This window comes from Emys orbicularis, chromosome 4 (assembly GCF_028017835.1).
Source record: "Emys orbicularis isolate rEmyOrb1 chromosome 4, rEmyOrb1.hap1, whole genome shotgun sequence".
In the NCBI taxonomy this organism is placed as follows: Eukaryota; Metazoa; Chordata; order Testudines; family Emydidae; genus Emys; species Emys orbicularis.
In genome coordinates, this window is record NC_088686.1 from 48386931 (window position 1) to 48413093 (window position 26163).

General features: G+C 41.9%; 1 protein-coding gene across 3 annotated transcripts in view; it reads left to right on the forward strand.

The window, feature by feature from the left end:
* BAZ1A (bromodomain adjacent to zinc finger domain 1A) overlaps positions 1–26163 on the forward strand; it is a 109973-nt gene that overhangs the window by 15166 nt on the left and 68644 nt on the right. For all 3 annotated transcript variants that reach the window (XM_065402920.1, XM_065402918.1, XM_065402919.1), the window contains 3 exons: positions 12837–12980; positions 24148–24249; positions 25572–25659. In XM_065402920.1, the coding sequence (XP_065258992.1) occupies positions 12837–12980; positions 24148–24249; positions 25572–25659 (334 nt within the window). The remainder of the gene's footprint in view (positions 1–12836; positions 12981–24147; positions 24250–25571; positions 25660–26163) is intronic.

Genomic DNA, 26163 nt, shown 5'->3' on the forward strand with positions numbered 1-26163 from the left:
GAGACTCAAGAATCCTGGGTTCAATTGCAGGTTCTGGAGGGAGTGTGCTCTAGTTGTTCCAGACCCTTCTGCCTCTTTTCCCTTCTCCCCCACTCTGGCTCCTATAGCTCCCAGCCTGTCCTTGTCTTTCCCTCTGCTCCTCATCCTTTTGCATTCCAGTCAGGCTGCTTCCTCCTCCTCACCGCCATGGTGCCAGCAGGAGAAATATTGAGAGTTCAGGAGAGACTGTCTCCCTGCTCTTGGTTACTATGTCTAGCACCACAGCAGTTTCCGGCAGCCAGGAAGAGAAATTGCAGGGAATGTCCTGCTCAGTCCCTGCAAGCCTCTGAATGGAGTATGCATAATCATTCTCCAGGAGTGATGTGTGTCAGCTGGCATGTAGGAGCTGCAAGGGAATGGAGCATGCTTACTGCAGACAGAATCTGTGAATTTTCAGAGAATTTAGCTGCCAAACAAATGAGCCTCTATTGAGCATGTGCAAAATGCAGTTTTTCAGCGCTTATAAATTGGCCAAATTTGGGCAGGTTTTTAGGGGGATGTCAAAAAGCAGCTATGTGTTTTGGTGGATAAAGGAGGACCCTCTCCCCCAAATTTTAAGTCCTCGTTCTAAAGCAGGGAGGCACTTAGGTTTCTCAGCTAAATGATGTTAAGAATTTTGTAAACGAGCAAAACATTTACAATTTTTCTGCTAACATAATTGTCTGAAAAGACTACACCATTTTTGCTGAAACTTTCAAAAAATCTAGTCTGAGGCAGATGCCCAGCATATAAAATTTCTGCCCAGACAATTTAAGTTGGGCAAAGTTATAAACAATTATGGAAAATGTAGGTAACCTTAACTATAGGCATTGCTACCAGTTCTGCCTGTAATTCTGTTACCTTGTAAAACTGTTTGGGATCCGAAATCTTTATATTTTCAAAGCAATTTAGTTTCTTCTTCCTGTTGTTTCAATTCTATTCCAGTTTTAGTGAAAAGAATGTTTAAAATTAAACCTAGAATAATATTTACTGCTAAAGGTAATGAATTAAGATATAAAATTATGAACTAAAACATTAACAACCTGTATGTCTCACTGAGACAGAAGGAAAACGGACACTGGGATTATCCCCAGTTTCTTTGGAAAAATATTCTGGGATCTTAAATTTCCATTTTGCACTTTACCAGAAGAAGCTCTTCTGTTTAACTTCTCACCTAAACGGTGACATGTCTCACAATACTAGATCCATTTAGTTCTACCTTGTGGTGTCAATACTTATACAGTATATGTATCTAACCAGCTTACTGAATTCTGAGTCCTGGTAAGATGCTTGAAACTTGGAACTTTATGGCAGGAGTGACAGGCTGCTGGAAATAGCAGTGTGCACCCTGGGCCAAATTGCAACCAAAATAATATGATTCTGTAGTTCAACACAGTCCACTGAGCTATGTGGCCTGTTCCTGATTTCAGTGGAAGCTAGGAGCCAATATACCTTTGAGGAACTGGTCCTAGGAGTTATGCTGCTAAATTCAGTGGGATAGGGTTGGGTCCAAGGTATAGTTTTAATATTTAATTGATTGTAATTAAGCATGAGTCTTCTGAGACTTTGGTATTACAAACAATATAATGGCCTCCTTTGCTGGGGTGAATAAATCGGTAGTCTATAAGTCTGCAGGGCCATTGGCACTGATTTGGATGGTGAAGTTGTTGTTCAACCTGCATTTTAGTTTTTCTTAGTTTTTCTCAAACGTAATTTATACAGTGCCCTCCCCTTGCCCATTGAGGCACATGGGATACTGTACAACAATAACAATATAACTTAATTTATAATAAACACCCCCTAAACCAAAATTACATCGAAGGGTTACTAGAATGCGTGGGGAAGGGAGTAAAGGGAAAGATTTGCATAGAACAGCTGTCCATTAAGGGGGAATAAATTTTATATTCTATCTGGTCACTAGATTACACTACAGCAAAAAGAATGATTGCTTGCTGACCTTAGGCAAACAATGTTAGAGTGCAGATATCCAACTTAAGTGAATGTAGTGCTTTTGAAAAGTGCCAGATTAAGAGCACTGGTAAATGAAGTCCTCTGTTAGGAAGATATGTATTGCCATATCTAATCAGACCAGATTAGACTAATCCAGTATCCTGTCTTTGACACTGGCCGATACCAGAACAACAGGCAAGAAACCTTTTAGTGGGTAATTATGAAATAACCTGCCCAAAGGTAAAGTTTCTTTCTAAGCCCTCCCAGGGATTAGCTTTTGCCCTGAAGCATGAGAGTTTATATCCCTCTTAACTTTTTTTTTTTTTTTTTTTAATTCTTAATAGAAATGGTGTGGAGGCTTTTTATCATCATGCAGTCAATATGGTCAATCATGATCTGGAGGGATGGGGGAGAAGACCATTTATATACAATGAGAACATAGTTTGTTTTCTAAGCCTGTTCATTAATTGGCACTCTGCTTAAACTGGCAACAGTGGCCAATTGTGGTTTGTGTTATGTGATTGTATGTACCTGTCCACTGGGATCTAGGCTAACTTCACATAGGCCACCAAACAGCTATGGACAAAAGTGTCTTTTAGGCACTATTGAACTATGGAGGATTTAAATCTGTGGCCTGGGGGCGAAAGGTTCTATGCCCCATTATTAACTAATATCCAACCCATTGAAAATCTGGATGGTGTTTTGTTTTTCTCTGAAAAATAGGCTAATGGGAATTCTTCATTTCTCTGTCAAGAGGCAGGGACTGTATGAGTAGATCCCATTGATCACGCTGAAAATTTGCATTTTCCATGTAGTTGCAGATCCATCAGCCATCCCCTGCAACCCTCATAGAGAGGGTTGCACTAGAAACAGCAGTTGCTGTTGCATTGGTCACAAAGTGGTTCCAAGACCTGAGGGGAAGGAGGATACCATTGCCTTCCCCCAGCTATCGCAGAACTTTCACTCATCTTATATTCTGGGGAGAGTAATTGCCTCCAAATTGGTGACTTCTTTAAAATGTGAACAGATGTTTAATTTATGGTTCACAGTCATTAGCTACATGTATAGATAAACATATAGTAGATGAATATGTATATCTTTTACAAAACAATATTTGTAATGTTAATTCTTCATTCACTTTTGCTAAGGCCAGAGTTCATAGAACAGATTAGAACACTGCAGAATTTTGAACTCTGGTTGTCTTAAAATATAAGCTGTTGTGTATTGTGACTGTTGTGTATTGTGAAGCACCTGTATAACTTTAAGTACTTCAGTAGTCCCAAAGTACTTTGCTGGACTGGGTCTTTAGACTCTTAAGCTATTTTATTTTTAAAGCTTTGTTGCTCATAGACTGGAAGTGGACAACCTCAAATGTCTCTTCTAAACTGATTTAATAGAATTTACTGTAGATTCCCAGAAAATGAATTCTGTACGTATACGAATAATTGTTATATGGTAGAGAGAGCACTGCTGTTCTTTTCTAACTTATCTCCTCAATCTTTGTGTCTCATTTATCTTCTCACATGTTGATCTTGGAAGTTTTACCAGGTACCTAATAGAGGATGCAACTGTAGTAGCCAAAGATAGATAAAATGAGTGAGCCGTACTATCCAGGTGAGAAGTCAGTTCCCTTTTCCTCTTGCCTTAGCTTCTGGGAAGTATGAGGATGCTGGGAATCTTACCAGAGTGCTGCCCCCTACATCCTGATTGGTGTTCCATCTTTTGTGTCTGCATCTAGGTAGCCGGTGTCTGATCATTATAAAACCTGCCCTCTCTCCAACCCCTCTGGCTGCTGCAAGCGAGAAGCAGAATTTCTTCGCTCTCCTGTTTTTCTCTCATCCCATCCCAGAGCCTCCTGGCTAGTGTTCCATATATGTGTGTGTTTGCTGCTCTACTTTTATCACTACTTTTTACCTCCTAGACTCCGTTGTTGTGTCCTCTTCCTAAGTGAATAGCTCCGGTGCTTGCCTCTGGTGCTGTTCATAGCCTTATCAATCAGCAGCAGGTTGAAACTGACTGGTTATCAATGGTTCACTATCAAACTGGGAGGGCGTATTTAGTGTGCTACCGCAGGGGTCAGTCCTGAACCTGTTACTATTCAGTATTTTCATTAATGACTTGGATAAGGCAATGGAAAATACGCTTATAACATTTTCAGATGATACCAAGCTGGGATGGATTGCAAGCACTTTGGAGGAACCGATTTGAATTCACAACAACCTTGACAAATTGGAGAATTGTTGATTTCAGACCAAGATGAAATTCAATAAAGACAAGTGCAAAGTCCTTTGCTTAGGAAGAAAAAAATCAAATGCACAGCTACAAAATGGGAAATAACTGGCTAGGTGGTAGTACTGCTGTAAAGGTTAAGGGGGTTATAGTGGATCACAAATTGAATATGAGTCAACAATGTGATACAATTGAGAAAAAGGCTAATGTCATTCTGGAGTGTATTAACAGGAGTATCATATGTAAGACAAAGGAGGTAATTGTCCTGCTCTGCTCAGTGCTGGTGAGGCCTCAGCTGGAGTATCATGTCCAGTTCTGGGTGCCACACTTTATAAAGATGTGGATAAATTGGAGAGTCCAGAGGAGAGCTACAAAAATGTTAAAAGCTTTAGATAACCCGATCTACAGGAAGGGTTAAAAAAATTGGCCATGTTTAGACCTAAGAACAGAAGATTGAATGGGGACCTGATGATAGCCTTCAAATATGTTAAGGGATGCTATGCAGATCAATTGTTCTCCAGGTCCACTGGACGTAGGACAGGAAGTAAACAGCTCCATCTGCAGCAAGGGAGATTTAGGTTGGATATTAGGAAATACTTGCAAACTATGTGTATAGTTAAGCACTGGAATAAGATTTCAAGGGAGATTGTGGAATCCCATCGTTGGAGTTTTTTAAGAACAGGTTAGACAAACACAGTCAGGGATGGTCTAGGTATACTTGGTCTTGCCTCGGGGGCTGAACTAGATAACTTATTGAGTTCCTTTCAATCCTACATTTCTGAGATTCTGCGTATGCTGGTAAGCATTATATGTATCCAAATGATGGTGGGTTGCAGGAAAAATCAATTGCTGGTATTCCATGAAGGTTCACTCCAGAAAAATCTTAAAGGTGACTTGCAAAGGAAAACAGTTTGTGACCATTTTTTGCCTCAAAAGCCCAAAGAATGTTTCTTGGTGGTTTTTTTTTTTTTTTTTTTTAAAGTAATTTTCTGCTAGACCTGATCTAAACACCTCTTTTGTACCCATATAACTCTTTCAGTTAGGGGTACAATTTTTCTTCTTAACCAAAATAATTATACTAGTACCATCTTTAGTTTGGACACAGTTCTATGATATACAGGTGCCTTGTACCAGTATAGCGTATTCCCTTTCCCATGGGGAACTAAGCTATACCAGGAAAAGAATTTGTATATAAATATAGCTTGTTTTTCTTCTTACTGTAATTTTTAAGACCTGGTTCTCAGTTATAATAAGACCAAGCTCATGATTTTTGGGAAGGACTCTCTGCAAATTGAGTGGAGGATAGAAGGCCACATAAGAACGGCCATACTGGGTCGGACTGAAGGTCCATCTAGCCCAGTATCCTGTCTTCCAACAGTGTCCAATGCCAAGTGCTTCAGAGGGAATGAACAGAACAGGTAATCATCAAGTGATCCATCCGCTATCACCCATTCCCAGCTCCTGGCAAACCAGAGGTTAGGGACACCATCTCTGCCTATCATGGTTACCTTGTAAAACAAGTCTCTGTGTTTACTTATTTAGGAAGAAAGTTTCATCATTTGGGCTGTTGGTTCCCTTATCATAAAGACTTAAAACAAAAGGTCCTTAGCTCTGCTCAAAGGGTGCTCTGTTTTACCCTCTCATATGGTGGGAACAGAGTTGCTCCAGCGCTAAGAATTTTTAATGCTAAAATAATATTGCAGAAGATTGATTTAAAGGCTAAATTTCAAATTGTTCAAAATAATTTTGTAGGAGACTTTTAATTCTCCCAAATTCTACCCCTATCTTGTTTTTACATGCCGAGGTGGGTGTTTTTTCTGTCAGTAGTACAGTTTGTATTGCTTTTCTTATATTTTGGTCTAAGATCTATACTCTTCCAGATTACTCCATCTTTGCCTTCAGGAGATGGAGGAGCAACCTGTGTACTCCTTATTTCCATGGTATAAGACCTTCAATTTATTATAGGAATCAGTGATGATCTGCTCACTGTGGCCAGATCTGCTCGCTGTGGCACTGACTTTGGCACCAGTGATGTCATCTTCACTGATCTCCTTTCTGGCACCAGAGGCACCCCCTTCTTCTTCTGATGTAGAAGAGGGTTAATCAGATGTACCAAGTAAACCTGTAGTGCCACTGATTTTTGTTACAACGTCATTCAGCAGATTCTACAGTGTTCTTTGCAGACCAGGAAATTGGCTAGAGCAGCAAGGTATCCCTTTCTTTTCCTATAGGGCTTGCCTACACTTACAGTGGTTTAGTGGCTGTAGTGCTGCTGTAGTGCTTAGTGAAGATGCTACCTATGCCAATGGGAGAGCTTCTCCCATCGAGGTGGTAGCTATGTTGATGGGAGAAGCCCTCCCCTCTACATAGCACTGTCTGTACTGGGAGTTATGTTGGTATAACTGCGTTGTTCAGGGGTGCGGATTTTCAACACCCCTGACCAATGTAGTCCTACTGACATAAGTTTGTTGTGTAGACCAGGGCTTAGATAGTGAAGGTCGCAGACTGGATGGTTTTAGGAGAAAAGTTGATTCTTCCTCTTTATTGGGTTTCTGTATGGCAAACTGCATGTCCTGATACACCTATGCAGTTTGGGGCTTCACTAACCCTATTTTGGACTCCTTACTGGAGGAACAGAGGGAAGCTAAAAATTTTTGTCAGTGAGGGTAGAACGTTAGATATTCATTGAGACTATCATATGATACCTCAGATATGGCTAGCGCTGTGGCCACTAGCATAGTTATGAGGCGATATTCTTGGCTCGGATCACTGGCCTTGCTCTGGAATCACAGAGAATAATTGAAGACCTCCTCTTTGAAGGGTCAGGTCTTTTTAGTAATGAAATGGATGAGTCCGTAGAGAGGATTAAAACTGAGAGAGTCACCCCATCTCGTTCCCCTCTGCTCTTAACTCCTATAGGACTTTCCCAGCTCTTGTCTGTCTCAAAGAAGATCTCCTATACTGCTTTCCGGTTCCATAGATGGTCTCCTTTACAGCAGCAGAGCATTCAGTGTCGGAAAAGATTCCAGCTGTCTGCTCATTCCACGGCTACTTCTTCAAAAAGGCCACAGCACATATTCTGTTCATTCTTTTACTAAGCATTTTACTCATTGGACTGTGCATCATGTTTGATTTGGTAAAATGGTGCTAAAGTTTGTATTTAGTTAGAACTCCTTGCTCCACCTTCTTCTGATGGGGGCACCACTTTGAAACAGGAGTAGATCAAAGTGCACTAAGGAGTGTGTGTCAGCAGGGTTCAAATGGACAGTTAGAGCATGGCAGGCTAGTGCGCGGTAGATTCACACCCCAGTTGCTGCAAGTTAAATGTTCATGTTGACAAGCCCTAAAACTTTCAGTGTGTTCCTGTGCAGCAAGTTGCTTTTACCTTAGCAGCTTTACTGGCCCTGTTCCAAATCTTTTTGAAGTCAGTGGAAAGATTCCTAATGACTTCAGTGGGGTTTGGCTGTCACTGTAGTTATTGCTGACCATACTAGAATTTAAAGAGAGAAACCTAATAACTCAAATAATTTATGTGACTTAAAAAAAAACATTTTATTATGTAACTTTTAATGCAAGATGAGGTAGAAAAAATGTCTTTCATTCAGTTAACCCATGCTCTTCTTTACCTGGCTCATGCTGAAGGTATCCTTGTTTTAGAAAGCAGTGTTTTAAAATGAGGGGGCTGTTTTTGAGAGTTTGCTGTTTTCCTTCACAGTCACATTTTTATTTGGTATTCATCTGTTTTCTTTTATCTGTGTTATGATATAAAATAAGATAGATAACTAAGGCTACAATTTTGGCACAGAAATTTTCAATACATTTCACGGCAGAGGTGAAGGAAGAAAATAAAAAGTCACAGAAAGATCTCCAAATGTAGTTTTCATCTGCTGTTCTTAAGGAAGAGCTATACTTTTTCCCCACTTTTAAATAAACTGAATCAAATTTATCAAAAATTGTTTAATCCTTGTTGCTACTATGAAATATTACATTAATGCTTTCCCCACCCAAAACCATTAAAGAGTAACTTTTGTTGTTTGTAGAAAATTTCGTAATAAAATTAGTAAATAAAAAAGGAATTGACACCAAAGAGAATACTGTTGGGGAAGTGGGGGGGTGAGTAGGGAAAGAGGGGATTATATACTGGGTGTGCTGAAAGGTGAGGCCCAAGGGGAGAGAGGAGGCATGATTGGAAAGCGAGCCCACCCCATAGTGGTGGCTCCTGTCCTGTGGGGCCGTAGGCTCTCCACTCCATGCGTTGTGTAACTTGGAGCATGTGGTTGCAGCACTATTCAGGTTTGGCACATCCATGCACCCGTCTCCATCTTGGGGTGCCCGAGACCCTCTGGTGATGGGTCCGGTTGGTCTCTTGTGCTGAGCGGCGCCACCACCACGGTTTTGACAGGTGAGGGCCTGGCTGTCAGCAAGCGGCCTGATGCAGAGTGGAACCTGATCAGCACTTTGCACGATGCACCACAGAACCTGGGTGCTGGCTGGGTCAGGCTGCAGCACATTTCCTTCCAGCCAGGTTTTAAAAAGTTGGGGGTCATGGTCCCTTTGACTCTCCCGTCTCCAGTGCGTATGGGTCTTGGTCCATTGCCATGGAACAGGAGCTGCTGCTGTGGGCTGAGGGTGGGGTGGGCTCGTCACAGACTTTATTCAAGTTCACTATTATTGTGAATACTGTGATCTCCATGCCTTATCCATAAGACACAAACTGGCTATCTAGTCTGACCTCTTGTATATCACAGGCTACATAATTTCACTCACTTACCTTTGTATTAAGTGCAATAGCTTGTTTGACTAAAACATATCGTTCAGAAGGGCATCCAGTCTTGATTTGAAAACATCAAGAGATGGAGAATCCACCCCTTTCTGTGGTAGTTTGTTCAAATATTTAATCACCCTGACTGTGTTGAAGGTTCTTTTGTTTCTCTGGATCAAGTTTATAGGGCATGATGGTTGAGCAGAGTCTCTGCTATTATGGGAGGAGAGAGGAGAGAGAGCATTTTTCCCCCCCTTTGGGACCTAGCAAAGGGATAAAGAAGTAAATAAGTGTTGTGCTGAAATGCTCATTGACTAAATATTCAGCAGCTTCCAGGAAGGTTAACCATTTTCAGTTTTTAAATTATTTCAATTTTTTAATGACACATTGTAGAATTTAGTATAAGTTACAGAATTCAGTCTGTTCTAACTGGAGCTTTCATGAGGCTCTTTTAATATATTTTTTCAGTTTTAGCATGTATGAGCTCCCTCTTGTGGCCCTTTAAAAATTAAGCACTAGAATGATAGAGTGGCTATGCCTCCAAACCTATTGGTGCTTTTAATAGTTTTCTAGTAGAAATTAATTTTAAAAAATGTTAGCTAAATTGAACTGGATAAAATTTTCAGGGAAATTTATTTTTCAGCCTATAAAATAAAAAAGTACAAAAAACACTTTTAAAGTGAAACCAACTATGTAATGTAATTTTTTAATAGATGTAAAGCAGATAATGCATCTGTACAGGCAGTTTTGTGGTACTGACCTCTTCATTATAAGACAGATGTGTGTAATAAGGCTCACTGGTTTTCTGATTACATTAAATGTGAGTACATTTTGGGGTGGGAAATAGATGAAACGCAATTCCTAATTTCTTTCCCTCCCTGACTGAATCTTTGGCAAGACTTGAAAAATGTACTGTCTGTTGCTAGTTGCAAGCTAATTGAGGACTGGATGAGCATAGATCACTCCACATAGTAGTATTGAAACACAGTGATCACACTGCTAGGCTGAGTCCTGCTGGTCCAATTTATCTTTGGTATTGGATTGGATAGTAGGTTTAGGCCTTTGGGCATGTATCTGGCAAATCTTGTTGGACCTTGGTCTTTGTCAAGCACCCTGGTTAGAGGGAGCTTATATTTCCTTTATTATATTGTAGTCATGTTAATGTGCCTCTGTTTAAATGATTGTGCATGTGAGATATGATGTTGGGGTTCCCTCTAAAGCAGGGGTGGGCAAACTTTTTGGCCCGAGGGCCACATTGGAGTTGCAAAACTGTATGGAGGGCCAGGTAGGGAAGGCTGTGCCTCCCCAAACAGCCTGGCCCCTGCCGCCATCCGCCCCCTCCCACTTCTCACCCCCTGACTGCCTCCCTCAGAACCCCCGACCCATCCAACCCCCCCTGCTCCTTGTCCCCTAACTGCCCCCTCCTGGGACCCCCGCCCCTAACTGCCCCCTGGGACCCCACCCCCTATCCAACCGCCCCGTTCCCTGTCCCCGACTGCTCTCCTGACCCCTATCCACGACCCCACCCCCTATCCAACCGCCCCATTCCCCGTCCCCTGCCCCCCCCCCTCGAATCTCCACCCCATCCAACCCCCTGGCCCCGGCCCCCTTACCATGCCGCTCAGAGCAGCATGTCTGGCAGCCGCGCCGCCCGGCCAGAGCCAGACACACTGCTGCACTGCTCTGCAGGAGCGCGCCGCTCCGCCACCCAGAGCGCTGCCCGTGCGGTGGCATGGCAGCAGGGGAGGGGCCGAGGGTAGCCTCCCTGTCCGGGAGCTGAGGGAGGTCTTGAGGGCCGGATGTGGCCCACAGACCATAATTTGCCCACCTCTGCTCTAAAGTGTCACTAGAAATTTCTTCTATCCACACAACAATTACAGTATGAGCAGTGTGAGCAGAAGTAGTGCAGACTTCCCTGAACTACCGTGCCAGTGTGCCTGAACCCTGATTTTGAGGGACTCTCTTAGAGGTAGTGGAGTAGTTAAATCTTCATGTGAATATGCTGAAAGATTGTATACAAGAATGCCAGTTAATGTTAATTGTAATGGTAGTTTTTGTGGGTTTTGGACAATTATCAACCAATTTACTTTACATAGGATAACCAGCAGCTGTTGGAGGGTAGTTTCTGGCTGTTATCTTGTGAAGTATTTGAAACAGTGGTCTAAAGATGAAAGTTTCTGTATCCCATTGCCAATAACCTGAGCTGACTAGTGCCTCCTCCTTCCCTTTCCCTCCAGATGATCTGTTTTGAAAACATGGACTCTTCATTTCAAACAGTTTGTTTCAGGAGTTAGTATTTTGTAGTGGGGAATATTTTGGGCCTAAACCACCTTGGAAGAAATCCTTTTTTAAAATGTATATTTGTATCAGTGTATAGCAGATATTATTTTACAAAAAGAGCTCACTGCCAGTTGACCTCCTTTTGGAAATTGTTCATAAATTGATAATCATATCCTGGGACCAAGCAAGATTGAAATCTTTTAGAAAGCAGGATGTGTTAGCCTACTTAGCCTTCTTCCCCCATTCAGGGTTCCGAGTTTATAAAAGGGGGTGAAGGGGAGATAGCTCAAGTCATTCTCTCATTCCTTCTTATTACTGAAAGTGTAGTGATATTGGCAGCACGCTTAATGGCCTCAATTTTTCTCTTGTTGTTTTCCCTCCTTTTCCCCCCTGCATGCTTATATATGGGGAGGAAGGGGTTAGTAAGGACTTCTTTATCATTTTTTGTTTGTTTTTCATTATTTTTTTTGTTCCTTTGCCTTTGCAAGCATTGCCTGGTGTTTAGCCCTCCTGGGCTGCTTTCCTTCCCCAGTGTTGGTTCTCTCCCAGATGATTTTTCCTCATAAGTATTTCCTATCTTGGGTCTGTGACCCCACATGCAAATGTCTAAAGGGGCTAAGAAAGCTTGGTTCAAGCTCTGTGCTTTGTAATTCTGTGATGTCCGTTACCAATACTGATACTCAGTTCCTCTAAGAAGGTGGTTATAATATGGTTTTCCTTTGGCTACTCTTGCAGTCAGTGTTCAGCTTCAGTCATTGTCCACAATGGATAATTTTCATAATGCAGACATGGCTTTAAGAGATTAAACTAAAAAATGTGCACCCAGGAGTGCCAGGGAAGGGAGAAAGTTAGTGGCTAAGAATTGTTTATTATATGGTTATGAAATATATTAAATGAGTGTCAATTGATTATAGATTTTGAATAACACACTTAATTTTGTTTCTTTTGTAACTAGCACTCATGATAGCAAATGAATGGATTTGCTTTATTTGTCATTTATATGTGTACCAGATGGAGCCTTATATGTGTCAGGAGATAAATGGGCCATTATTAAGATTAGATACACAATGGTCATTTTAGCCTTGTTTATTTGGGTCATCAGCCATACTAGAGGATGATCTTTTCTAGTATAAATACTTTGGCAACACAAAATCCTTTCCTTTCTTCCTAGATTACTATGAAAATAAACATAAAAGGTTTCTGTCTCGTTTCTAAGTAACAAAGAAAAAATCATTTTATTTTAAAAAGATGTTGTTAATTGTCACTTGGATAAAATAAGCACAAAAAGCTCTTGCTACCAGTGATTTCAAAATAAACTGAAAAAGTATATTTAAGTAAACAAAGTTAAGTCAAGTGTATATATGACTTAGGAAAATTCTAATAATTTACTGGCCTGTTTAGTCAAGTTGGTATATATTTAAGGAGGTGAATTAGTCACTTTTACAGATGCGGTAAGGTGGAACTCCTATGTAAAATATAACCACTGTTTCTATTCTGGGATTACAAATGTACTTTTAGAATAATTCATTCAACAAATTTAAACTTTTTGCATTATCAGAGGACCTTCATGTTTATAAATGTCTTTATTTTATTTCAGGTTGCAGTGTAAGATTTTGGAAGTCATAGCTCCACCGCATCACAATGGAGTGGCCAATGGCCACATCAACAGTACCGATGAAGACACTATCGTCATCAGTGATAGCGATGATTCAGAAACACACAACAGTTCTGCACAAAATGGGTAAATTACAATTTTTCAAGTGTATCAAATATTTTTATTAAATTTTGGAAAATGAGGCTAAAGCAGATTTAGTGGGGCTTTTCATGAGGAGATTTGTCTCAAGCAAAGTGCAGAGGATATGGTGTCAGAATATTCACCCAGCTGAGTGGAGCGGCTAAACATTCACAGGTGCCTTGTATATTGCAAAATAGGCAATTTAAGTGTATTTAGCCAGAGAGCGTTGAAAAAAGAGAATAATTGAGGCATAAGAAGCATTAATCAATTTCAGATTACATTGTCTGTAGGAGGGTAATGGTGTAGCACTTGGTCTGTATTCAGAGCTTCTCTCCTCTACTTCTGCTCTGTTTACCAGACTTACTTTAAACTCTGTGAGTTTTATTTTTTGTTTTTTTGGACAAAACCTAAAAATACTTGTAAGATGGCAAACACTAATTTAGGGTTTGTATTTTAAATAGGGATTTCACTCTAGAGCAAATTCGGAAAAGAGAACTCTTCCAGAAGCTATATGTCCCATTATTTTATGCATTTATTTTGATATTTGTATTAGATGAACAGACTTCTGCCTCATGTAGGATTGCCAGCTTTTTAATTGCTGACAACCAGACCCTCTGCTCCTCTTCTTCCCCCCTGAGACCCCACCCCTGCTCCGCTTCTTTCCCCAAAGCCCTGCCTCTGCTCCGGAGCTGCAGCCTGACACGGAGCCTGCCTGCCCCCCCCACGAGATGGAGGTAGGAGGTGGCCCCAGCTGAGCAGGGGCTGGCGCGGGTTGATGATCCGGCACCTCCCACCCCCATCCCCGCAGTAACCAGACTTTTGGTGTCCAGTCAGTACATCTGACTGGACGCTGCCAGGTGTCCTTTTTGACCCAACAACCCTATCCTCATTACCCAGCTCCTCCTGGACCCTTAATTTAGTATGCCATATTTTTCCTCTGCTACAGGAAAGACTCCAAATTCAGTTTTATGATTTTATGTATAAGAGCAAGTAGGAAGATCAAATGGGCTGACTTAAACCCTTACTTGAACTGGTTTCTGAGAATGTGGCAAGGAAAACTATGGAGGAAAATATAAAAGTGAGCTAGATTTGAGAATTTTCTCTAGTATGAAACAAGGTTCCTCTTTACAGTTATTTTGCCAGTCCATGGCGCTGCTGAGCTACAGACTTAGACCACAGTCCTATAAACTGATTGTTGTGGGCAGACCCCTATGCCTGTGTGGAATCCCATTGACTTCAGTAGTGCTTCAGATGGTTTTAGGGGTCTGTCTAAATAGATTGCAGGATCAGGGCCATTACTCTTGAGTAGTCTGAAATAGTTATTACTACAATACAGTTGCTTCCTCATTTTCACAATCTGCTATTACTTAGAAATATAAGTGGTACTGAATTCATAAACACTGTTCCAGCACCACGCTCAAAACAGTGACAATAAAGAACCAAAGATTTTCAAGTTCCTGCATTGAAGAGACCTAGTCTTATTGTGACTCTATGAATTGAACTTGGCTAAGCTTCTGTCTTCATGCTTTACGTTTGAAAAAGAAATTGTATCTGCAGAATTATTCTTCTATTCAAAAAACTGTAGTAACTATTAATATCTTTTTAATTTACAAAGTGCCTTATTCCACAGTTTTCTTAGTGTATGTTTGTGCATTAGTATCTTTAAAATGTTTGTGTATTGCCATAAATTTGGTGTATTCTCTTCTAAACTTATTACAGTATTATAATGTCTCTTACCGTTACACCCAAATGGCCCCAAAAGTGGGGCAAAGAAACAACTAAGATTTACTAAGGATATTTCTATACGATGGACAAAGTCAGTGGATCAGATTGTGGCCTCAGTTATACTGGTGTTAATTTGGAGTAACTTCATATTGGCAAGTAACTTAGTTTACATGACTCACTTCTGCTACTTGTAAAATGAGGATAATTTATTTTTCTGTATAAAGCACTGTGAGGTCTATGGAAGAAAAGTGCTTTGGAGTTACAAATTATTAGACCCCAATTTTGCAATTGACTGGGTGCAGACTGGCTTCTTCATGCTCTGAGCACCCCATTGACTTTATTTAGGCTACATAGAGGTGCAGCAGTTCATCCTTGTGCTGTCAGTTGCAGGTTTATTAATTATTCAGTTGATGTCAGGGTATGTAACAAGGTTGCTCCTCGTGTAACTAAGCAAATAATGAAGGTAAACCTGTGGAATTTTATCTACTCTTGAATGATGTTTCTAGTGTCATGTAAGGGAGTGTCTGAATGTTTAAAGAGAAGCCCTCTATCTTGAAATATGTGCATTCTCCCTGTTACAGGAGTATGAAATTCAAGGGAGGTTATCTTTAAATTTAATACAGATATGGACTGCAATCCTGCAACTGGCTCTGTGCAGGGAGACCCTTATGTTCAGCCAACCCCATCAACTTTCACTGTTGCAGAGCCAGCTGCAGGATTAGGGTTGATAACCTCACTTCACTTCTATTTTTTGGGTTTTTTTTTTTTTTTGAGGGGGCGGAGAGAAACTTCTCATGAACTATATAGAAAGGTTTGTTTTGGCTTGTTATTAAACGATATTATTATTATTTATTATTCTTTGCAGCTGTTTTCATTGGTGGCATATCTAATCATCATTGCATGATGTAAACATAAAGACCAAACAATTTCCATTACTAGAAGTTTAAAAATACAAAATTAAAATATTATGAATTAGAAGAAATTGCAAAATTGGATAACATCACTAGACCATATCTGCTACTCCAAAATATTAAAAGTTTAAAAGTATTGACCATGTCCCCAAAAGAACCTACCTGAGTATGCAGTCTTGCCATGAGTTTGTAGGTATTGTGGTCTTGAGTCTCTAAACCCTTACTTACACAAGTAGTACTTAAATTTGTGAATTGTCCCATTGAATTGAGTGGGAAGATTTTGCAGTGCTAAACCTTTAGGGATTAAATTTTGTCGTGTGGAAAACCTTTTCACCATGATAGATTTTATGTAATTTCTGAATGTGTCTTGGGTACTAGTGAATTGTATACTCAGCATAATTGTTCATTGTAGCCTTTCTTCCAGACCATTCATTATTGGGGGGGGAATCAAAAAATGAGTCTTGATTGAAAATTCTCTTTAGCAGAAGAGGTTAAAGTGCTCAGTTTGTCAGTTTTTGATTCTCAGGCTTGGTCCACACTGGGGTGGGGGATCGATCTAGGAAACGCAACTTCAGCTACGAGAATAGCGTAGCTGAAGTCGACGTTTCCTAGATCCAACTAAGTTTACTTACTGCGGGTCCACGCGGCGCAGGCAAGCTCCCCCGTCGACAGCGCTTCCTCCTCTCGGCGAGCAGGAGTTCCGCAGTCGACGGGGGAGCGCTTCTGGGATCGATTTATCGCGTCCAGATGAGACGCGATAAATCGATCCCAGAAGATCGATCTCTACCCGCCGAATCAGGCGGGTAGTGTGGACCTAGCATCAGTTACATGTGTATTGCTTCAGTTGAAAAGTAAGCAACCATAGTTGGAATAGGGAGGAAAATGTAAAGATGGTGTGACAAACTGCAGTACTGATAAGAAAATAGTCTTTATTTCCTGGACCCAGTAACATTATTGGGCCAGGGTTATAAAAGGTTATGCCTCATCACATGGTAGCAGTCAATATCCACTGTCTGCTTTTACAGGAAATGTTATTGCTCATTAATTGTTAAGACTGATGCATGTTGTCTAAAAAAACAAAGTTCCCAAAGGTTACTCTATCACCAGAGGAGTAGTTTGACTGCAGAATCTGTAACTAGTCCAAAAAGTGTGACTCCATGACATGGATCAGATTGAAATTAGTTTTCTAAGCTGTTTGTCCAGCCCTAGCTCTAATTCTAGATCGGGGTGGGCAAACTTTTTGGCCCGAGGGCCACATTGGGGTATGGAAATTGTATGGTCCGCCATACATGCTCACAAAATTGGAGGTGGGGTGGATGGTGGTTGGGGGGCTGGGCTCTGGGGTGGGGCTGGGGATGAGGGGTTTGGGGTGCAGGAGGGTGTTTCAGGCTGGGACCGAGGGGTTCAGAGGGCGGGAGGGGGATAAGGGCTGTGGCAGGGGGTTGGGGTACAGGGGTGTGTGAGGGCTCTGGCTGGGGGTTCGGGCTCTGGAGTGGGCCCGGGGATGATGGGTTTGGGTTGCAGGAGAGTGCTCCAGGCTGGGATCGAGGGTTCGGAAGGCGATCAGGCATGGGGCAGGCTGTTGGGACATGGGGTGGGGAGGTGGAGGGCTCTGGCTGGGGGTGCGAGCTCTGGGGTGGGGCCAGGGATGAAGGGTTTGAGGTATAAGAGGGGGCTCTGGGCTGGGATCGAGGGGTTTGGAGGGTGGGAGGGGGCTCAGGGCTGGGGCAGGGGACTGGAGGGGGAGGGGGCTCAGGAGCGCAGGCTTCAGGCGGCACTTACCTCAAGCAGCTCCCGGAAGCATGTCACCCCTCCGGCTCCTACGCGGAGGTGCAGCCAGGCGGTTCTGCGCATGCTGCCCCGTCCGCAGGTTCCGCCCCTGCAGCTCCTATTGGCTGTAAGCCGCAGCCAATGGGAGCTGCGGGGGTGGCACCTGCGGACTGGGCAGTGCGTAGAGCCGGTTGGCCGCACCTCCGTGTATTATGTAGGAGCCAGAGGGGGGTCATACCGGCGGCTTCCTGGGAGCCACGTGGAGTGGGGCAAGCCCCTGCAGGGCCGCCCAGAGGGGCAAAGCAATTTTGGGGGCCCCTTCCATAAAAAAAAGTTTCAATACTATAGTAACATGTTATTTGGATATGTAAAAAATAACCAGTGAAATACATTCAAAAAATTATTTTTAATAATTTGAAAATACACAAACTACATTATTTAAAAACATTAAATGCTTTAATGGTATGTATACATTTGCAATTACATAATGGGCTGTCGCTGGGTGATTGTGATGGTTGGTGCCAATAGGCTGTCACTACCTGGGGGTGGCGCTACTGTTGCCCAGGGCTGGGTGGGGAGCTGGGCTCTGGGTCGGGGGATGCCCGGCTCAGAGGGGCTGAGCTCAGAGCTGGGGGTCAGGGCTGTGGGGAGATGGGGTCGGGGGGGGGGGTGTCCGGTTCAGAGGGGCTGGCCTCGGAGCTGGGGGTCAGGACGGCGGGGGATGGGGGCGAGGGGTGCCTGGCTCAGAGGGGCTAGGCTCGGAGCTGGGGGGGGGGGGTGATGGGGTCGGGGGAGCCCGGCTCAGAGGGGCTTACCATGTCGCTTACCCCCGCCTCCCCCCCTCCCAGAGCCTCAGCGAGCTGCGTCCAGGACCTCCTGCCGCTCGGCCCGCTGGAGCTCGCAGCCCTGCCTCCTTACCATGCGGCTCCAAGTGGGAGGACCTCAGGCCCCGCCCGAGCCTCACCGCTGCAGTGCTGTCCAGGGCTGCTCTTGGACGTGGCGCGCTGGGGGAAGGCGGAGGCGTGGGGGAGCCTCCGACATTCTCGCTGGGGGTCCTCCGGGGCCCGGGGCCTGGGGCAAATTGCCCCACTTGCCCCCGCCCTGGGCTGCCCTGATCCCTCTCCCCGGCGGGAGCTGAGGGCCAGATTTAAAAGGTCTGACGGGCGGGATGTGGCCCGCGGGCCGTAGTTTGCCCACCCCTGTTCTAGATAGTTTACTCCAGGGGAAATTCTGTGCCAAAAAAAATATATGCACATGGTATTTTAAAATTCTGCATATTTTATTTGTCAAAATAACAGTATATAATCATGCCAGTTTCAATTAATTTCAAAATACCTATCAGCAGCTATGTCTGTAAAAATACAGACACAAAAAAATTCCCCCAGCAGTAGAGAGTTAAGGAACTCCTAGGACAACCCAGTTCCTGTTTCTTTGCCCCCTCCCCATCAGAGTCCAGCATGGGGTCAAGAATACCCCCCCCCCCCGATCTCAGCTGTTTTCCCCCCCCATCCCAGACACTTGCACACACTCCCTACCCCACTGAGCCCAGCTGTGGGGCACCCCCCAGCCCATACATCTGCACCCTGTAGAGCCCAGCTGCAGGCCCCCCTCAACCCAGACACTTTTCCACCATAGCCCAGCTGTGGGACGTCCCCCCAGCCCACACACGAACACCTCTTCCTCACCAGAGCCCAGCTACAGTCCCTGTAAGCTGTGTGGCCGCGTGGCAGGCTCTCAAGGGCCGTACAGGCTGGCGGGGAGAGGCACACCTCCTCCAGCCCAGCCCCCCCAGTAGCTGCCGGGGAGAGGAGCCCCTCCATCAGCCCGACCTAGGCCTGCCGGAACTGCCAGGGAGAGATGTCCCTCCCCTGGCCCAGGCCCACTGGAGCTGCCACAGCCAGGGAGAGGCACCTCTCACCTGGCCCCGAGCTGCTGCAGTGAGGGAGGGTTGGGGGGGAGTCCTCCCTCCCCACGGCAGCCCCGGGGCAGCCTGCACCCCAAACCGCTCATCCCAGCCCCACCCCAGAGCCCACACCCCCAGGTAGAGCCTCCCTCCGTACCCTAACCTTCTGCCTCAGCCCTGAGCCCCCTCCCACACTCCTAACCCCTCGACCCCACCCCCACCACATGAATTTTGTTATGTGCACCAATATGAAGGTGATGTATGTGCACTAATATGAAGGTGATGTGTAACACATGACCTCCATATTGGTGCACATAACAAAATTCATTCCGCACATGGACATAAAAAATTAGAGGGAACACTGGAGCCCAGGATCCCGACGGAGAAATAGCGTGATACTGGGTCCCTGATGCTAGTGTGGAGTTTCCTGCATGCTGCCTTCTTCCTTCAGGGCATGCTGGGTACCGCAGCTGCTGGGAACACTCCAGCTCCCTCCCCCTTGCCCTCCCATGGCAGTGTCTTCTACTTGCGAGCTGGGCTCTGCTGGGTCCAGCGATCTCTAGTTGTGGCCAGCAGGTCTGTAGCCTATTTCTGTGGGAGGAAAGGAAATTCTGTTCATAATGTCAATTTCTGCGCAAATTCTGCAGTGCACAGTGCTGCAGAATTCCTCCAGTAGTAATAGTTACCTTGGAAAGAGCTCCTAATATGTTGTTTCATCTGAACTATACACATTCAGTGAAGTATCCACTTTCGGAAACCTTTACAGGAGTAGCAAAGTTTCAGTGCATTCTTGGTAGGTATGATGTTAGGTATTCCTATCACATAAGCTTGAAAGCATTGCCAGTAGGTTACACAAGTTTAAACCTTGCTGTGCAGATGTCCATGGATGGATAACCAGGCTCTGCACTGGGAGAGAAATTCATGTCTTCACCTCAAAGTAACTTGGCTTTGTGTGGGGCATAAGGGTTTGGAATCTTGGTGGGTGGAATTCATCTCGCCCTGAACCTGCTAGCAGGCCACAAGGCTGCAGTGTAGTCTGTCAATGGCTAAAATTTTAGCCTGTTGCCTGCATAAATGGCTGCTGCCCTTCTTTGTCTGCCACCTAACTAGGAATCTGGCCCCAACAGCCTTTATAGAATATGCTGTGAAGAGGACCTTGTATGTACTCTGGATAGGCAAGTGAATCTTAACCTACCAGCTTAGCAGGAGAGGACCTTTATTTTATTTTTTTGCTTTCAGCGCAGTATTAGGAATCAGAAGATCTGTTTTTATTTTTCCCTGACTCTACACAGATTCTTCACAGTTGTAAATTGGAGATAGTAATACATACCTCAACATGGATGTTACAAGGCTTATTTCATGTTGATAAGGTGTTCTATAAAATCAAAGTATTATTATTTTGACTTAAATGGCAGAATAATACAATAACTCTCAAAGTTCAGAACTCTTCCATGTGTAACAAAGTAATAACCCTAACTTCTTCTCTAGTGAAGATTTTGCAATACAATAAGATTTGCAAATTCTAACTGGATAGCACATCGTTGAGCCCTTTTATAAGAATGCAGGGCTCTTCTGTTGAGTCATCCTAGAGTCAGGTGCCAAAACCCTGCTTTAGGATTTAGGGTAATTACTGCTAATTTATGCTAGCAGGTGTGCCTCATTAACTCCAGACAGGATCTAAAGGAGGTGTTTCTTTGGACTAGAGGAAGCCTAGGACTGAGGATATTTGAGAGGAAAACCCTAGGAACACCTACACTTGAAGAGGAAGCTAAGGCTAAGAGTTTGTTATGTTTTTATTGTTTTTGAGTTCCTACTAAAGCTGGACACCAGAAGGGGGTAAGTTTGAAAACTAGCTCAGGGTCTTTATGATCTGTTGAGGACTGGATAGGGACTCAGCCTGTTCACACCAATATATATGTTGGTGGAATAAATTTGTGAGATTGGTCTTTATTTCCTTGTCCCAGTTCCCTGATATGGGTCAGGGTTACAAAAGTTTCAGAGTCATATGGGAGAAAACTATTCCTTTACTCTAGTTTTCAGTTACATTGGGTGTTGGGACTGTGAACCTATTTAAAATGGATAAAGGAGTTTAGAAAACACTCTTAATGCTGCTTATTCTGATTGATTTTGTTTTCTACCGGATGTTAGACTGAGAAGGTTCCCATTTACTTGAACCCATCTGAATGAATGGCAGCAAATATGATGATGTATGGTGGGGAAATTAGCCTGTTTATAATTCATATGTAGGTAACACTCTAATGTTGTTTTAGTTTTCTTATCTTCAGATTATAGAAGATTAATCTAAGTGTGGAAGACCTGATCTTATATGAAAGTCTTCAAGATGTGACACATCCAATCTTAGTAAACTCACTCTCTCCAAAATTATCTTCATACAATCAAAAGAAAACGAAAGGGTCCTTTAGTGCTATCCTGACTAAACTATATTTAATAAATTTCAAACAATATATCATACAATGTTAGTACTTTTAAAAATCTTGTTTAAATTGGGGGTTTATTGACTTCTTAATTAGCCCTAGCAGTCTAGATGTAAGTGATTTGGTTTGATATGGTTTTTTGATTACCAAAACTTTTATTTGAGAGTAGGGTCTGAATGACTTTAGTAGTTTCAAACCTCCATGCTTTAACAGATATTATGCATTTCCAAGAATTTGGATAAGAGTGCTAGTTCACACAAGTCCAACAGATACGGTGTCATGAGCAAGGCTAATACCTCCTTTGAGATAGGGGTGTGTATATTTAAATCAAACAAAACTCTCAAGAAACAATCTGGATTTAAGACTTTACCAGCTGGGAAATCATTTGACCATTATAAGCAACTCCTTAAGAAAATACTTGCTTAACAAGGAGTGATTTTTGTTCTAAAAAGAGATCCATCCTAAATCTGGGTAAGAGACCCTTGTTTCTCATTTTCAGAGGACACTGGCTCCATCTTATAGGGCTGTTCATCGGTTTGGTTTTTTTTTTTTTGTAAAATTTGTCCAATTGTGCATCTGTATCTTGTATATATTCACCATCTTTATACTGTGCAGACCTGTGTGTATGAATCAGAACGCTGAGGCAAATCTCATATCTGTGTAACCCTTATATACGATTCCAAAAATCTCTTGGATGTGTTCTTCTAGGAATAAAAAATAGTTTCAAGAATGGTAAAAGAAACGCAAGCTACAATGGGCAATAGAGTCCATCTTCAAGCATTTTATGAATTCTACAAGGACTGAATAGCATTACAGTGTATTGCCAAAAAGATACCAGTCCTTCCATGTAATTTATATTCCCATCCAGATCCAATATTAATTTTGAATTGTCCAGTCCTGTGCCTGCTAAAGCAGTGGCACTTTGAAATTATGGATGAAAAGCACTATGTGAGAGCTCAGTATTATTATTTAATAATAAAACACAAGATAGTTGAAACAAAATAAAATCATAACTTCACACCACTTAGTTTCACTGTTGTATGTTTTTTGTATATAAATAGTACCATTATCATTCTGTTTAAAGCACAGATTGTCTAATTTTTAATAAAATCAAAGAGTGTTAAAATATTGACTTAGATGTGTTTTAGTGATGCTTAGCCTCGCAAACACAGGCGTACGAAAGCATCTTCATCTTGGTGATGAACAGGGATCCTAGTTTTCCGTGATGAACCAAAATTTAGTCAAATAAAAAACCCCATAAAAATCTGCATTTTTCCACGATTGAAATAAACGCTGAACTTTAGTTTCCCTAGCCACAATATATATAGGTATCAATTGAACACAGTTTTATTGATATACACTAGAACCCTGTTTATCCGAGCCTCCATTATCTAGCTTTCCATATTGATCAAACCACCAGCCTCCTGGGGCTAACAGGGCTGGGCTCGGGCAGTCAGCCTCTGGGTGGCAGGGGCTCCGACTGTCAGCGCTGCTTGGAGTTGCGTGCCCGAGCCCCTCCCCTCATCTTAAAATAAGAGATAGAAAGCTCTTTGCTGATTCTCCTGATTCTCCCAATATTTGATTATCCAATCTGGCCCTGGTCACAATTAGATCGGATAAACGCGGTTCCACTGTAAATTTAAAGTGCATTCAAAAATCAATGAGACGAGGGGGAGGTTGTGCACATTGAATAAATGACACTGGTACTTTCAGTAAAATTTAGTTAATATATGGTTTTATTTTGTCACAAAATGTAAAAACTAAAGATTATCGGTAAAAACAAAAATTCCACAGTTTTCCATGGGAAACTGATTTCTAGGATCCCTGGTGATGGAAAAATATGTAAGCCTTCATAAAGAAAATATGCTGAATCTACTGTACTAATTTGTCATAAAAGGTGACTCTTGGACAATGTATGCTATCATGACTATCTTTTTGTCAATCAATTTTTCCAAAAAGTTGAGGAAGTAATGCATTGTCTTGTGAAGCCTCTTCCTTTCAAACTGTTGTCAGCTAGAGTATTCATCCTCCTAGACTGGTCCTTTAAAGTGTTGCATTTTAGTTATTACAGCAGTATGGCTGTTTTCCTCTCCTTTGCTTGATTCATGCCAGTAGCTGATGGTAACAGCATGAACTTTGGCGTATGGACTTAGTCAAATAAAGAAATATTTTATAATTGATCTTGTTCTGTCTGATTTTAAAACTAAATGCAAGTACACATGTATATGGCATTTTTATTATTTTGTTTAGAAGTCAGTGAGTTGATTGGCATCAGTGGAAGTTATGGGTGCCACTGTATGTGCTAATGTACTTTCCAGAGGCATGTTCTCTTGATAAATATAATTACTTTTAAGATCCGTGTTCCAAAATCTGTTTAGAAATGTGATTTTTGTATTAAAAATACTTCATCATTTTATTTTACTTTTTAGGAAGAAAAAAGCATTAATTGATCCCTCCTTGTTCAAGTACAAAGTCCAGCCTATTAAAAAAGAACTATATGAATCTGTTACTGTAAAAGCATCTCAGATAAGGTAAAAATTACTGTTTTGTCATATTGTCCTTGTATGTAAATTAGAATTGCACAGGTCTTCTGTAGTATTTGTATTGTAAACTGTGTACATTTTAGCTATATTGACTTTAAATAGTTTGAAACCGGGGAGCTGAGTTCTGCAATAGTTTTTAAGTGATTGACATTTTGACAGGATGTAATTGTTGCTCTTTAAAATTGAAGGTTTTTAATAATCTCACTCTAACAAACTGTGATAAGTTTTTAAAATAAAATCTTTTCTTCTTTTTCTTTTTTAAAGAGTAAATTGTGCATCAACTTCCATAGTGTGTGATCTGAGTGATTCTAGTGGGTATTTGATGTATTAACACAGACTCATTCTGGAACTAAATTATTTGTACTGTAATCAGTCTCTAGTAGCATCAGAAATAGGTGCAATAAGAAAAGAATACACAGGCTTAAGAATGGAAGGGATGGTCTTGTGGCTAAATCACTGGGCTGTCACTTGAGACATCTGGGTTCAATTGCCAGTTGTGTCACAGACTTCTTGTGACACTGGGCAAGTCATTTAATCTCTTTGTCTCTGATGCAGTAGTCTCTCTCTGTTCAGCAAGCACTTAAGCACATGCTTAATTTTAAAGGATTGACTTAAACACATACTTTAAATGCTTTGCTGAATTAGGGCCTTTGTACCTCACTTTCCCCATCTGTGAAATTAGAATACTAATATTTCTTTTATCTCACTGTCTCTCTTGTCTATTTAGATGGTAAATAAATCTTCCGGGAAGGCATCTCTTGTTGATGAGAGTTTATAGTGCCTAGCACAATGGGGCCCCCGTCTTGGACGGGACCTTTAGATGCCATTGCAGAACAAATAACTCATATTATTGTTTTTGTTTAATATTGGGAGATCTACAAAATCAGTGATACAGAGATGTTTTTCGTGTGTGTGTGTGTGTGTGTGTGTGTGTGTGTATACACAATTGTTTGAAATCTTACTCTCTATATAGACACACATTTTAAGTGATAGGATTTCCCTGGTTTTAAAACAAAAGTCAAAGTTTGGATATCTAAAATAATATTTGGGTACAGTAATTAAACTTTTTTATGTGGAAATCTTCATTCTCATTAAGGTTGTTGAGAACAATAGTTGTCTAAGAAAATACTAAATTAAAACTTTACTGAGAAAATAACAGAAGGCAGAAATCATATGACACACCGATTCTGTGTTCTTATCTGAAGTGTGATCTGTAAATTTACATTAGTTATAAGTGAATGTAGATTGACTTTAGTTGGTAATGTTGTGTTTTTGTTTTGTTTTGTTTTGTTTTTTTAAACACACCATAGCCGGAGGAAACATCTCTTTTCTCGTGATAGACTTAAACTTTTTTTGAAGCAACACTGTGAACCACATGATGGAGTCATTAGAACTAAGGTAAATAAGTGGTTAAATTGTTTGTAGAAGAGAGAGAGCATTATCATCTAGAAATATGATTATATGAACTCACATATTTCCTCCTCTTAGACTTTTTACTGAAAAGAAAGTTAGCTGCTCTCATTATAAAGTATTATTTTTTATTTATTTATTATTATAAATAGGTGAAAATTTTAGTAGGTTTTCTGCTTTCATCAGCCAAACTATACATCTGGTGTGTTCCTTAAGCTATACAAAATTCAGTGAGTAAGACATGGCACAATAAGCTAGTGTCACTCTACTGCAGTGGGTCTCAAACTTTTTTTTACTGGCGACCCCTTTCACATCGCAAGCCTCTGAGTGCGGGCCCCCCCCCCCATATAAATTAAACACACTTTTTAATATATTAAACACCATTATAAATGCTGGAGGCAAGTGGGGTTTGGGGTGGAGGCTGACAGCTTGCGATTTCCCCCCCATGTAATGACCTCATGACCCCCTGAGGGGTCCCGACCCCCAGTTTGA